We start from the raw sequence: 14,227 nt of genomic DNA on the forward strand, positions 1-14,227 counted from the left end.
CGCGGCGACGATGCGCCTGCACCTGAGGCTGAAACCACTGTGACGTGCGCGACGACGCTCTACGAAGGACTCTCGAACCAGGCCACGGTCACCGGCCTGTCTCTGCACGAACGTGCTGACCATTATCAGCTGCTGGCTGAACGCGAGCAGCAGCAACAGCAACAGCAACACCAGCAGTTCGTTTGCCGGTTTCTGGCGCAGTTTGACGTGATCGGTGACGCAGCCCGGTGCTGCCAGCTGGACAAGGTGCCGTGTGCGTGAACGTCGTGCGTGTGTGGGTGGGTGTGTTTGGGCGTTGTGCGTGTGCTGGGTGCAGAAGCAACCGCTCCTAACTCCGAGTGCGTGTGTTTCGTGGTGTGTTACGTTCAATAAACCCGTGCGTGCAACGTGCCAGTGAGCCTCGTGCGTGCAAGCAGAAGAAAGTAGTGGAGAAAGAAAAAAAAAAGGGTGCAACCAAGTGCATGTGCATGGTGTGCGTGTGTGTGTGTATGGGTGCGCGAATGTGTGACAGCGAATTGAGCGAATTAGTAACAGGCGTTGAATGATCGCTGGCGGTTTGAAGAAAGGCCAGAAAAGTCGAAATCGTGCCGTGTGATCTAGTGGCCCCCTAGCGGTGGAAAAGTGAAGCAAAAAAAAAATTGAGCAAAGGCCTAGCCTCGGAGTGTGCAATTTTACGGTGTATTTTTTGTTTTACGTGTGAAACAATCGAATCCCTTTCGTGAAGGAGGACGAAATCGCGGCGCAAAGCAGAGACACAGACGCGGCGAACGCACAGAATCGAATGAAAAAGTACTTTCTCAGCAAGATGTCCACCGGCAAGCGATTAGCGAAGCGATCCATCGTGGGTACGCGCGTTTGCGCCCCCGGCAACGACGGCATCTGGTACTCGGGCAAGATTGAGTCGGTGAAAACGCCCCCCGATCAGAAGGAACCGGCTCGCACTGGCGGGCCCGGTTTCCTGTCCGGGTTGACCACTCCGGCCCGGTACACGGTGCTGTTTGACAGCATGAAGGAGGTGAACCGGTTGGGGTTGGCCCGCGAGTTCCGTGAGACGGAACTGATTGGACGCGGATTCCGCACGATCGCGGACGTGAAGCTGAAACCCGGCCAGAAGGTGTTCCTCACGTACAATGGGCGTGAGAACACGGGCGAGGTGATCGTGCACGATGATCTGAAGGATGAGGTGAAGGTTCGCATCGCCGGCACAGCGAACGGAGCTGCTCCAGAGGTAGGTCTTTTAGCTGATTGTCGTTGGGTGGGTGATATTTAAAATTATCCGATCTAGCTTTTGTGGAGCCTTCCTGCGATGGCTTCCTTGGCTGAGTAACTTCTAAGGATGATTCGATTACGAGCGCCAAAAAAAAGGGACGATTTCGTGCCGCTCATTTATTCATCAACTTCAAATTGAACAAACCCCCAAAAGGTGTCCTTTCTCAACATTCTCCCGCAAGGGGTGTGTTCTATTCCACCTCCGGTTGCCCCTGGGTTTTTTGCCAAGTGACCAACTTGCTTGCGCACAACCAACCCCCTTGTAACGACGCGAAAAGTAGGTCAAGGAGAAAAGCCCCGACCCGCTTACGGGCGACTCTTGGAGCTTTTCCAGCCCTCGTAGGCCCGATCGTGTCCCTGGTGAAGATTGGAGGGGGATTACAGCACAATAGAAGCATCTGCAATCTGCAAGCACACGCAAAGCGACAGTGCAAAAGAGAGACAGAAACGTACCCAAAAAGGAGCTCAAGTCGGTCGATTTGTGTAACGCCGTTACATCGCCCATCCCCTCAGTCGAAAAGTAGGTCACGGAATCTCCACCCCACCCGAGGCCAAACAGTTCTGCAAGTGCATGCGCGCACACGTTCTGTGTTCACCTTGCGCCCGTGTGGGTGTGCGCGTCCGTACATGCACTAGTGTGCGTGTAAAAAGGGATACCGTCCGTAAAAACGAGCGCCGCGTCCCTTTTTGGTCCCTTTTTCACCACACACCCAGAGGACGAGGGAGATTTTACATCGCCTACTGCTACTTTGTTACGCCAAAGAGGGGATGTGCGTGCGGTTGTGTGCGCTAGTGTTTCGATTTTTCCCCGCTCAAGTGCGCTTGTTCCCATTCGTGACCTAATTCTGGCCATCCACCTGGAGCAGCAAGTGTCAGAAAGAGAGAGGGAAAGTCTTCGCAATGGAAAAAAAAACTCACTAAACCTACGCTAACAAATGGCGTGTAATTCCATGATCCAATCTATCCCATCGTTGGGGTTGGTTTTTCTCCGCAACTTTTGGCCATTCCAAATTCCAATCTCAAATTCACCGAAACCCATCGATCAAAACCCACCGATCATCCTTTACCGGTTCGGGGCAGTCGGCCGATGTAATGGCACGGATTCGAACAAAGAACCAAACCGGCACCAGGACACGCTGGCAACTATGTTGCGGGATATGGGTTAAGGTCGAAATAAGGTCGAACGGGAGCGAACGGGACACCGCTAGATACCGACAAGGATCCTCCAGGATTGGGGCACCCCACAACGTTCGAGCGCGCGCGCACTCACGTGTGTGTGGGTGTGTGTGTGCACGTGTGTGTGTTTGTGCTAGCGAACATTTCCATCGCACGAAGCACCAGGAGCCTCCATCGGGCGTGTAAAGTTGGGGCGGGTTTTGCTGGAGGACGCGCAGTTAGTTTTCAGTTTTCCAGGTCACGGTGGTTTCGTTTACTGCGTGAGTTTGTGTGCCCATGTGTGTGTGTGTGTGTGTGTGTGTCTGCATTTGTCGGTTTGTGCACATCTCGCCAGAAACTCCCCATCAGCCTGGCCGGGGGCCCAAGCAGGCGACGTGTCCTTTTTTGGGCATCTGCAAAACGGTGCACCAAGCAAACGGGGAACGGTCAAAATGGAATCTGGGCCAAACAAAACCACGCACACGTTCCCGTGTCTGATGGTTAAACGTTTGCTGCTCCAGTATCTGGATTATAGATATTGATTAAACGAGCTGCCGTTACTACAATGGCCCATGTAACCCCGTGGTGCAGAAAACTCTACATTCACGTCCCAAGGCTCACTTGTTTAAATGCAAATCCATCCATCCGTTGCTTCAAATCAACACACACACACACACACGCACACACGCACGCAAGCACCGTCCACAAGCGTGACCGATCGAAGTAATCTAATGCGAAAAGTGAGTTCATTCCTCCCTTTAGGGGATCCAATCGGATGGGGTGTTGGCTCAGAAGGGGAGGCTTTTTTTCGTTGTTGCTTTCCTTCGCATGTCTGTGTCCCATTTTTTCTGTTGTTGTATTCGAACCTCACTTTGTCCCTCTGTGTCTCCTTCCTGTTCTCCTCCGATCGCTGTATTTCGTTATGCTGTTGAACTCGACCTTTTGGTGTTGCGTTTTCGTGCAGTTTTTCGCTGGCCACGATTAATTGCCACCATTCTCGTTGGCAATCGTTCGATTGATAGACGCACTCACACACACAAACGATCGTCCCGATCATCGACCCGGTTGTCGATTCGACCGGCACCTCGACGATGACCGAGCGGAATCAGCTGCGAATGACCGATCGCGAGCGGGCGACATACTGTGTTGTCCTTTGTGGTAGAAAAACGAACCTAAGAACACCTTCCTTAGGTACCTCACTCACAATTTCCACGCCTTATACCGAAGGCATTTGTCCCAAAGGGACCAAAACCCCATCACAACACCTCTCGGCAGCTCACACGTCGGTCATAAATATTCAATCCCGCTTATCACCTCGACCGGCGGTGGCTATCGGTGCTGGTTTGAAGGGAAATAAAACGAATAAAAAACGGTTGCACTGACGCCGACATCGATGACGATGACGATGGTGCAGCGGCGTGTTAATTGTGTGCCGGTACCAAGCAAACCCCCCATTTCATTTGAGGTAAGGGTTGCAACCGACCAAAAGCTCAAATGGACGGTCGCTATTTTTGTCTGTCGCGTCGAACTTCGCGTCACAGCTGAACGCGAACAGCACGAGAGAAGCGTTACGCCCGCGTAACGGTGTGACCGTTACGACCGGCAAGCGTTACGACGTGCTTGCTGCATTAGCGCTGCGCTTGTTGCCATCCCAGTTCTATTCTCTCCCTCATTTGCGCCTTCCCATCACCACCCATAGCGCGTTGAGTGATTGCAATTTGGATCGCGCCCCGCCAAATGTCGCTCGTTTGGTCGACGAAATTGCACTTGCTGCCTTTACCACACAAGCCGTGCGGGTAGAGCGGGTGTTTGCTTGTGTTTCGTAACTTCGCTCGCCCTCGCCCAGCTTCCTCCCATTTGCTTGTCCTCGTATTTGCCGTTCGCCATTCTCTGGTGCGTGCAACGGGTGGATGTGGGCGAGTAGAGTGAGTGTGTCCTTCAAAAAATTCAACGACCGACCTTCAACTCGCCGCGAACAGGCGCGATCGTTATGCATTTTGCAGATTGCGTTCCTTCTGTTCCTTCTTCCGTGCGCGCAGTTGCAGTATTCTTTTGGGCCTGCGGTTGCGCTTGCGGTTTGTTTGCGCTAAAGGCGCTAAACGGGGTGTGTGCGAGCTATCGTTCGTTGGGAGAGCAGCGAAACACTCGTTATTGTGGTGTTTCGACTGCATGTGGGGGGTGCATTATGCACGATCGGGAGCCTGAGATGACAAAAAGTCGATGTAGAAGGTGATGATTTTTCGTTGGTGCGATATCACGATCGCGACTGCGCAACGTAAACGGTTTGTGTAATTTTTTAACGAAGGCTCGTCTCAGAAAATAATAACCCCAAGAGATTAATATCCTTAACGTAAAAAAAGATGCCACTTCAAGGCTAAACGATGGCTTTTAAGGCTTACAAAGTGGGTGCGTGAGCGTCAGTGTACCGGCGGCGGCAGGTTGGTGCAGTTATTTACGTTCCCTGACGTTGACTGCAAGTCCCTGTCTCCCGGCTCCCAGGGACGATTCCCCTGCGTAATGACGTCAGAGGCCGTTCATGTTTTCCTCGTCGTCGTCGTCGTTGCCGCCGTCGAGGTCTCTGTTTTGCTCCTCACGAGTGCGTATGATTATGGATCTATTTTTAAGCTCCCGCAATACATCCTTTCGGAACACCTTGCAGAGTGAAGCGACCACTGTCGACTCTCTCTCTCTCTCTCTCTCTTACGCGATGGAGAAAAGCAAGTTGGTGATTTAATTTCGTTTCGCTCGCATGATTCATCTACCCGCTATTTATACATCCAGCGGATGCGTGGACACCGACCCAACGCAATCCTCGCATCTAGGATGCAACTCAGCTAGATGCTTGGTATCAAGGGACAAAATGGCGGTATTTACAAGGGCCAAACGATGGCTTCAAAGACGACCATCGGTGGAGCGATAAATCTTTCTCGCTTTCCGAGAGCCAGCAGATTGATGGGCTCCGCGAGCTCACCAGCGGCTTTTTGCTCTCAATTAAATGTCACCCAAGCAGGTTCACATAACATCCCCTTCCACACTCGCTCGAACGAGAAGGATGCACTCGCGGGGAGGGACAGAGATGGGTGAGCAACCTCCTCCCGAACCACTCGCCGGCGCCATTCTCTCCGTGACCTTTACGCAATGGTGGAGTGCGACATTTCAGTGGAACTGGTTCCGGAGCGCTTTTCCACCCGATTTCCCTGCCCACCCACCACGAAAGGGCAAGGTTTTTGTTGCTACGCTACACGGTCTCCTTCACCGTCTGTCCATCGTCCATCGTGCGGGCAAGTAACGCTTCAAAAGCCCTTCAATATAATTCACCGATCGAGACGGGCTCGACCACGGGACCGTTCGAAGTCACGTCACGTCATCACCACCGCCTATCAGGTCGGGTATTTTGGCCCCCAAGAGAGACAGATGGCGTCGCAGGCTGTTTGCTTCACCCAACCGCGATGAGACCTTGAGGTCGGAGACCCTTCGGATAGGGCCGGGAAGCATGAAAACGTAAACAAACCAATTGGCGAGGCGAGGCGAATGGCACGACCGAAGGTCCTCCGGATGGGTTTATGAAGGGTGTAGGGGGAGTAGCGGGTGAGGATGGAAGGGATTCTAAACGAATATCAAACACACACGCACAATCACACACGCCCGGAAGAATGTTGAGGCCGGTCACCGGTTTCGGTCATCGGTTGGGGTCGAGGTTGCGAGGTTCGATTTAAACATGAATAAATAGACAACAACAACAACAATCGGCCTAAATCTACACCCTGAAATCCGGACCCTTTTTTCATCTCACCGTTTGGTCGGTATTTTGGGACTGATACGATAATTACCACCAACCAGTTGGGAAACCGTTGCGTCATCTCGTGCACACGAACGGTAGCTAAAATTAATGTCGAAAACAAAAAAACCAGCCCCCCTCGAGGGTGTACCAACAGGGTTTGGATGGTATGGGGGGAGGGGGGGGGGGGGGAGGTTCATTAGTTTCGCGAAATTCGCGACCAAAACAGAGAACCCTCAAAACGCGACCTCTCGATGGTCCCCTTCGCGTCCTTGGCCATCCTCCTTGAGCCGCCACCTGGTCGACCTCTAAAAATGACTATTTTGTGTACTTCTCTCTCTCTCTTTTTTCTCCCTCTCTCGCTCTCACACACATATGGTTGAAACCTTCATCTCAGGGTGCCTTGGAATGGCCCGAAAGTGCGTGTGGGTTCGCTGGTAGCCTTCACTGGCCAAGGTACAGGCCGGAAAATGGGCGCCATTCGACAACCAACCTAACGGCGTTTCTGCGTTTAATTCCATTCACGACAGACGAGGGGATCGATTGATCGATCCTATTTGCATACACAACCAAGACTCAGTGAGGAGATTGGGAGGGGGCACTTTTATGGCCTCCCGCTCCTCGAACCGGCTGCTGCCAGTCCCTACACAAATGGAAAAGGGGGTGCAAATGAGCACCATAATGAGAAAACAAACGCCCGCGTCACGTCACGTTGATTCACGGGGGCTTCATGTTCGGGGGTTGGAGCCTTCGAACAGGGGCACACCAGCACAATCCGCAACCGCGAAATGGATCCAAACAACCACACCGAGCATTGCTTCCTGCTACCATCTCGCTCGCTCCGATGACGCTGATGGCTGCGCACGTGCCTTAGGGCCAAAGGAACCGGCATCGGTGGAAGGGATGGTGGAATGGGCTCCGTGATAAGGGATTTCCCATCCTCCATCCCAAAGGGTTTTTTTTTGCTTACTCCGGCAATGCCCGCTCGAGCGACGCACGAAAGACGTTTCATTGTCTGTCGTGCGGCACGCGTGACGTCATCCGTCATCCTTTCGCAGCACCCATACTAAGTGGTGGGGCTCGAAATTACCCCAAACCTGGCCACCCCTAGCAAGCTGGCTCCCTTATCAACCTCCGGGTGGCCTTGAAAACCGCGAGAGAATGTACCGCTGCGCGTGCGCCTGGCTGTATACGTGTGCCACTCCCCAAGTAGGGAACGTACGCAGCCAGATGAGCTGCGTGCTCAAGCGCAACCTCATGACAGGTGGGCTGCGTGCGTGCGATCATGCACAAACCGGCCGGCGATCCTCGCTCGCGCACACACACTCAAACGCCCCCGCACCGGTGTTCTCGAAGGGAAGCCGGTTGCTGGGCCGGCCCTTTTAATACCAAGGTCGGCCGGGTGGCTCAACGATGGTGATTTGATTCGAAAAGCTCGCTCAAATATTACGATCAATCGGCTGGCCGTATTTTTAGTCGACAGTCGCCTTTCGCCGGCTTTTGTGCGGGCCCGACGTAATACACACACACACACACGCGCGCGCGCACAAACCGCCGGCTAGACGTATGTAAATGCGCCGATCGCCGGTTTTCTCACCCCGGCACGATGACGATCAGAACGGTGGCGTGTTCTCGGTGGTTGTGTGCCGGTCGTGTGTAGGTGTGTGTGTGTGTTGGTGTTTCTCGTTCAATTTCATTTCTCGGCAGGGCGCTGGCCGGCTGGCTGGGTCGGTTGGCATCACTCGTGCGCCCTTTGCCCAATTGCGTACTTGTTGTTTGCTGCGCAATGTGTCACGCAAACACACATGTGCATGCGCGTCGAAGATCGCACTCAACACACAAACACACCCACGCGCACGTCCAAGAACGCCCGCGAATGCGCGTCACTGACGGCGTAGGAGCTTCACTTGTTGTTGGTTGTGTGCCTTTTTTGTTTTTTGTTCAACATATTTTCGTTGTTTGTCTCACGTCTCGGTTAAGATCGCCGCGCGAAATGACGTCGTGAAGGTTCGCTCGACTTTTTTTCTTCTCCTTCAACGGGCCCAGCCAGTGGGACGCGCAGTTCTAGCATTCAATTGGTGCCATTTTTTTTTTCGCTCGGTGTAACAAAATCATCCCTTGTTTGACGCTGTCAGACGCGTTCCCCAGAGCTAGGTGGCTCGAATGATTGATTGCTACCGGCGCAGTGAAAGAACAAACAAAAACGCCTCACACAGTTACACATGCATGCACACTCGCACACACACACACACACGCGGCTAAGGGTAGATGTCGGCAGTTTTTCTTCGGCAACCGGAAGCGTTACGGGCCGGCTCGTTTGCCGACTTCCGGTGAAAACGCCGCCCGCAAAGCAGCAAGCGAAACCACCACCGGAACCCTCTCTCTTTCGTGCGCGGGAAAATGGCGCCCGCGGGAAGGTTGAAATTTCATTACTTTCACCGCCACCGTGGGCGCCCTTTTTTGTTTTTGAGCATCAGGGGTGTGATCGCTTAGACGAAGGGCCACCGAAGGGCCGAAAACCGGACGGTGGTGTGAATGAAATTTGTGAAAAATCTATATTTATTTTCGCTACATGCACACCAACGCACGCGAACAGGAAAACCAAAGGGCCGCCCAAATGCCCCGTCACTGTTGCTGCGTTTCCTTTTTCTCCTCTGTCTCTCTCGCTCTCCCACCCACTCGTTCGTCCGGTTTCATGCCATGATCGCTCGTTTCCGGTGTAGCATTAAAAAAATTCCACCCTCGCAGAGTAAATACCGTTCCTGCCGCTGCCGCTCGGACAAGGATCGTGTGCCCCCTTCTCGCACATGATCGTCGATGCGCATCACCGGTTCTCGTTGTTCGTCGGCAAACTTCCTGTTTTAGCCGGCCAAAGGGCCGCGACCTCGAGGTCGCCAGTGGCACTTGGCCGGTATTGTTCGTTTTTCTTAACGCGCGTTTCCTGCCTAGGGTTGGCCAAGCACTGGTAAAGTTGTCGATGCTCGGAAGGTTTGAAGGACCTTCCACCGACAGCGAGTAGCGCCCAAGAAATGACACGTCGATTCTATGATGCTGGCGTTTGAAGAGAGAAAAAAATCAACCTCTCGTGCATAGATGCGACCACGGATTGAGTGTGGAAAAATTGAAAAAAAAACCCCAAACTTTCGCTGCCCGTTTGAACATTGGTAATTAGCGATCGCGCAAGATCGAACGCCTCCCTGTGAAGGCTTTTGGCATCTTTCATTGTGAGCGTGCGCATGGCAGTGAGAAGATTAGCTTTTTGAGGTCCCACGCGCTTCCAGGCGACGAAAAGAAAATCTAAAAAAAAAGGCGAGCGATACATAAAATGGCCAACCACGCGCTCTTTTCGTGAGAAGACGCACCTTTTCAGCGCGCTCCTCCGCGCGTCAGTCGGTGAAGGAAATAGACACGCATCCACGCACCGGCAAGCTCCGGGATTATGCTGGCGGCCACACTGTGGGAGGCTGCATGGTGGGGGGGGGGCGAGAAGAAGAAGGAGAAAACCCCTTACCAACACATACGCGTGTGTGTGCGCGCGAGAAACGCGCCGTTAAGGCCCCACCAGCTGATTGGGGGGTTGACAAAGACGGTGGTGCTGATGACAGGAAGGAGGATGGAGGGGGGGGCGGGTTGATGGCGGACAAAATCAACATTATGCGTAGCCCCCGCAACCCCTCCCTTCGCCCCCTCCCTATCCCGGTCATCGGGGTAGCTGCGTCTCTTGCGTACGCCACGCGCAACTGTTGCGCGACCGGACACGCCGCAGATAACGGTGTTTGGTTGCGTTTTTCCCTCTCCTCTTCTCTCTCTCTCTCTCCCGCTCTCGTTCGCCATCTTTGTTTTGTGCGTGTGTTTGCGGTTTTCTTTTTTTTTTTCAATATTCAACCATTCCGTCTTCATTCGCCGGGTCGTGCCGGCTCTTTTGGGCTGGAAAGTAAGGAAAAAAGCACCGCAAGACGCGCAAGTCGTCAGCCACGCACCGGTGCCGTTGCCGTCGGGGGGTTGAGAAGCGCAAGGGTGTACGCAATAGAAACACGCGCACCGACACGCCAAAAACCCCAACCGCCAACCGGTAGTATGGCGTTTGCGTGTTTTCGCGTTGTCCGAGGCACGCGTTACGATGCGTGGCCATTTTCTAGCCACCAAACCCGCTGGGCCTTTCACTTCACCCTGGCCACCGCGCACTGGTGGCTTGGGTTGGACTTTAATCGAGCTTTAACGGCCGGTTCGGAGCGAGCTTTCGAGCTGGTGCTGCGTGAGTTTTTCTTTCACGTGTTCTCCTTCTAACCTTACGAGCGGGTGTTTCTAGCGGCTTTTTTTTTTCTTCTGTACAACGAAGGTGTGCCCACGATTTGAGGTCAAACACACGCAGACACTGGCAGGGTACAAACCTTGGAGCGTAAGGCGCAGTTTTCCCCCCAACAAAACCCGCGGAAAATCGCTTACCCATCGTGAGAGCCAGCCAGCGAATTATAATAGCGGGATATATTTTCTTTTCTCCTTTTTTTTGGGGTGGGCTTTATTAAACTACGCAGGTCCCATCCGCGTCGGTTGGAGTCCAGGGGGGTTGTGGGCTCTTGCAACAACACAACAACAACAACAACAACAACAACATACGCACGTAAACGCGCCTGCGCAACGCAGTTCGGCCATTAATTGCGCGTTTTTCCAGCATGTTCCATTTCTTCTCGTATTTTTGTCTGTTCAGTGGCGGGAAAATGCCCCTCAATGTGCCGGTGGTTTTCCTTTTCACGGCATCTCGCCTGCTTCATCGACACAACTAACAACGCGAACCTTCAGGCCGCGCAGCATAAAACGCATATTTCGACTCGCTCTCTTTCTCTCTCTCTCTCTCTCGACCACGACGGGCTCGGATTGAGGCGGCTTATGCAATCGCTCGAACACCCCGGTGGCGATAAATGAGGATCAAGCGCGATCGCGGATCGGGTTGGAACGGTAAGGGGGTGTGCTGCAACACCACCCACCCGACCCGACACCACACGCGGAAAATAACGGCACTTTGAGGTGAGCGAGCGTAGAAGGCGAAAAAAAAAAGGCTTTCTTTTCTGGGACTTCGCTTCTGTGCCCGTTGTGATTTGATGATGAGCGCGAGGTGTCGTGGTTTTTTTTTGTTCCTTCATCTTCACCTTCTTACACCCCCTTTACCGGTCGTCCTGGGGAGGGGGTCGTTTGTTTCGCGCACCATCTCACTCTGGCACACACGAAGTAGCTTCTCTCGCTCTTTTTTTTTCTCTCGCTGCCCTTTTGTTGGCCAACGCGCTGTAATCAAACTTTCCCTCGATTTTGATTACAATATGCATTCATTTTCCCACTCGCGGTTGGACAACAAGAAATAAAACCCCCCGCTGCCGGGTCACCCCGCGCGCATCCCTTCCCGCGAGTGGATGTTTCGTTATCTCGAGCGATCCTCGAATGCCGCGATCGCGTGCCCTCGGCTTACTCATATGCATTTTGAATGATTTTCAAACAAATCACCTCCCCCGGGTGTGGGTTCCGTTTCGAAATGTGCATTTGGAATGCGGCACTGGACAAAAAAAAACGCCGTTCCCCCCACCGAGATGCAAATCGAAGCTGGAGCAGAAAAAGGTCGATCGGCCGAACTCCGTTCAAAGGCGAGCCCTTTTTTGTTGGCTCAAAGGGGGCGGAGGGGGTGGTTTGTGGGCAAGCAGCCGGGAGCTTGAGCCGTTTTAAGCGCGTTAGCCCTTTTTCGGTTTCGGTTTTGTTTCGTTTCGTCTGCTTTTGTGTTGGTTTTTCCCCACCCCAGAATTGGTTTCCCCGTTGCGTGACCTCAATGTGAGCCACTTTGCCACCTTCTCTTCCGTCCACCACCAGATCAGCTCGTTCCTTACGACGCCCTGGGAGAGGAATAACAAAATACTAATTTTCCCGCGGACAAATCAACCCCACGGTTAGACATCGAACTTACTGGCACGAACATTGTTTCCCTTTCGAAAGCCATCTCCGGCCCTACGGCGACACATCACACCCGCTGATATACCCGCTCGCACATACACGCACACACATACACACGCACACACACCTGGATGCTGGAGCACACCCTTCTCTCGCACTCGAGGGTTTCCTGAGGGCAACCGTGCTGAGGTCGCGCTGGTGCGGTGGTGCTACTTTAAATACTACTCTTCGAAATGCAATTAAGAAGCTACAGCAGCAACAACAGCAGCAGCAGAGAAAAAGTGTGTGTGAGAGAGACAGAGAGACAGAGAAAAAGAGAGATAACAAAAAAAAAAACAAATCCGTTGGGGGCCGTGATCGTGATCGCTTTCTGTGCCGTCGATCAACGGCTGGTTTCATCATCATCTTCATTTTTGTTTGGTTTTATTTTTCTATTTCGATTCCCAAAACGCACCTCCTCGAAGGTAATGTTTCGTTTTCTCTCTTTTGGAGCTGCAAAAGTGACCCCTACCGTGGCGAGGAGGTGACCGAGCAAACCAATTTTTTCTCCGAAAAATGGGACAAACGGGTGGAAAAGCAACACCCCGATCGTGGGGTGAAGCTTTTGAGCCGGCGAATTCGGTGGCATTTTGGTGATTTGTAATCGCGCCTTTTCCACCCACAGATAGCGTGTGCTGGGAGATGTTGTTGATGGGGCCATTTCTGAACCACCCGGTGCGTGTAATTTGTCGCTTTTCGCGATAGCGACCCTACGTTACCTCCCCGAATTCCGTTCGATTTCTCCTGCCTCACATTGTGTGGAAATCATTTCACATCGAAGCTGTGCTCTTCCTGCAACGTGTTGTGGGTTTATCATCCTTTTAGTGCAATTGACTCGGAGTCGCCGGGAAAAAAACGTCCGCTGATTGAGATGTTTGCGAAAAATTATCAAAAAAAAAGCAAACAAACAAGCCTTCAACTCAACAAATGTGAAGACAAAAGCGAACAAAGAGCGTGTGTGCAGTTCAATTGAATGCACGACTCTCGTAGTGGGAGCGAAAAGCGAAAGGGAATGAGAATGGTTGGCAGTCGGAAAAACTGAAAAAGTGAATGCAATTTTATCGCTTTTTCCCCCCTTACTGGTGGCACTGGAATGCGGCAGAAGCGACGGGAAAATGCGCAGCCCGCACGGGAACGCTTTTCCCACCCCCAAAGGGCCTCGAGGGGGGGCTTAGTTATTCAACCACCGGCGTTGTGGCGTCCATTTTTTTCTTTTTTTCACCCACAACCAACCGTTACGTCTCGAGCCAAGCGGTCTGCCGCACTCGATCGTTTCCGCCATTCGCCTACGGAGCCGCCAGTTTTCCATCGCGAAATTGATTCGCGCCATCCCACCCACCGGCGTTTCGTAAGTGGCCTTTGGACTTGACGTAAGTGTGTCAAGCGTGGTGACGAGGGTGGTAATTCAAAAACACCTCACTTCGGGACTCGCTAACTTGCGAGTTGCTCGCATTTTCCCAGCACACATTTTCATTTCGTTGACATCTGGGGAGCATCCGTGGGACCCAACCGTCCAAAATGGTTGCAATTAATAATGCGGCGTACGTACGCGCATTTAGCGTCCACCTCGCGTGACATAAAGAGGGTGAATTTCTCGAATTTTTCGTCCTTTCACCATCTGCACACCATAGCTTATAAAAATGCACTACGTGACGGATTTGAAAGTGTCGCACGATCGCGAACGATCGTTGGATTAACGCACACAACAGTGGGCACGTACATCTCTTCTTGTTTTGCGTTTTCTTTCTGCTCGCACTCTCCCGCGTGTGTCTTAAAGACTTTTTACGTCGGTCCGTTGTCGCCCGCGAGCTCCGCGTGCCTGGAATGGCCGAAACGATGGTTCCTCACGCTGAAGGCCTTTTAGTGCGCACTTGAGTGTGTTTTTATGTTCGTGTGTTTGTTGCCCCCACAAACCCGCACCCGGTGGTGGTGCATTATGCGTGTGGTGCATGACGAATCCTCGCTTGCGTGTAAGGCGGAAAATTGCCCACCGGGAGTCGACGATAAATACAAAACAAAAACCTGTGGTCCCCCTTCGCTTGACCACCTGGA

General features: G+C 52.8%; 1 protein-coding gene across 1 annotated transcript in view; it reads left to right on the forward strand.

Moving 5' to 3' along the window:
* The first annotated feature begins 645 nt into the window (after positions 1 to 645).
* The window catches only part of LOC128720533 (zinc finger protein 395), a 65,246-nt gene continuing 51,664 nt past the window's right edge, over positions 646 to 14,227 (forward strand). The window contains exon 1 of the mRNA XM_053814207.1: positions 646 to 1,228. Within this exon, the coding sequence (XP_053670182.1) occupies positions 782 to 1,228 (447 nt within the window). The 5' untranslated portion in view covers positions 646 to 781. The remainder of the gene's footprint in view (positions 1,229 to 14,227) is intronic.

This window comes from Anopheles nili, chromosome 2 (assembly GCF_943737925.1).
Source record: "Anopheles nili chromosome 2, idAnoNiliSN_F5_01, whole genome shotgun sequence".
Taxonomy (NCBI): domain Eukaryota; kingdom Metazoa; phylum Arthropoda; class Insecta; order Diptera; family Culicidae; genus Anopheles; species Anopheles nili.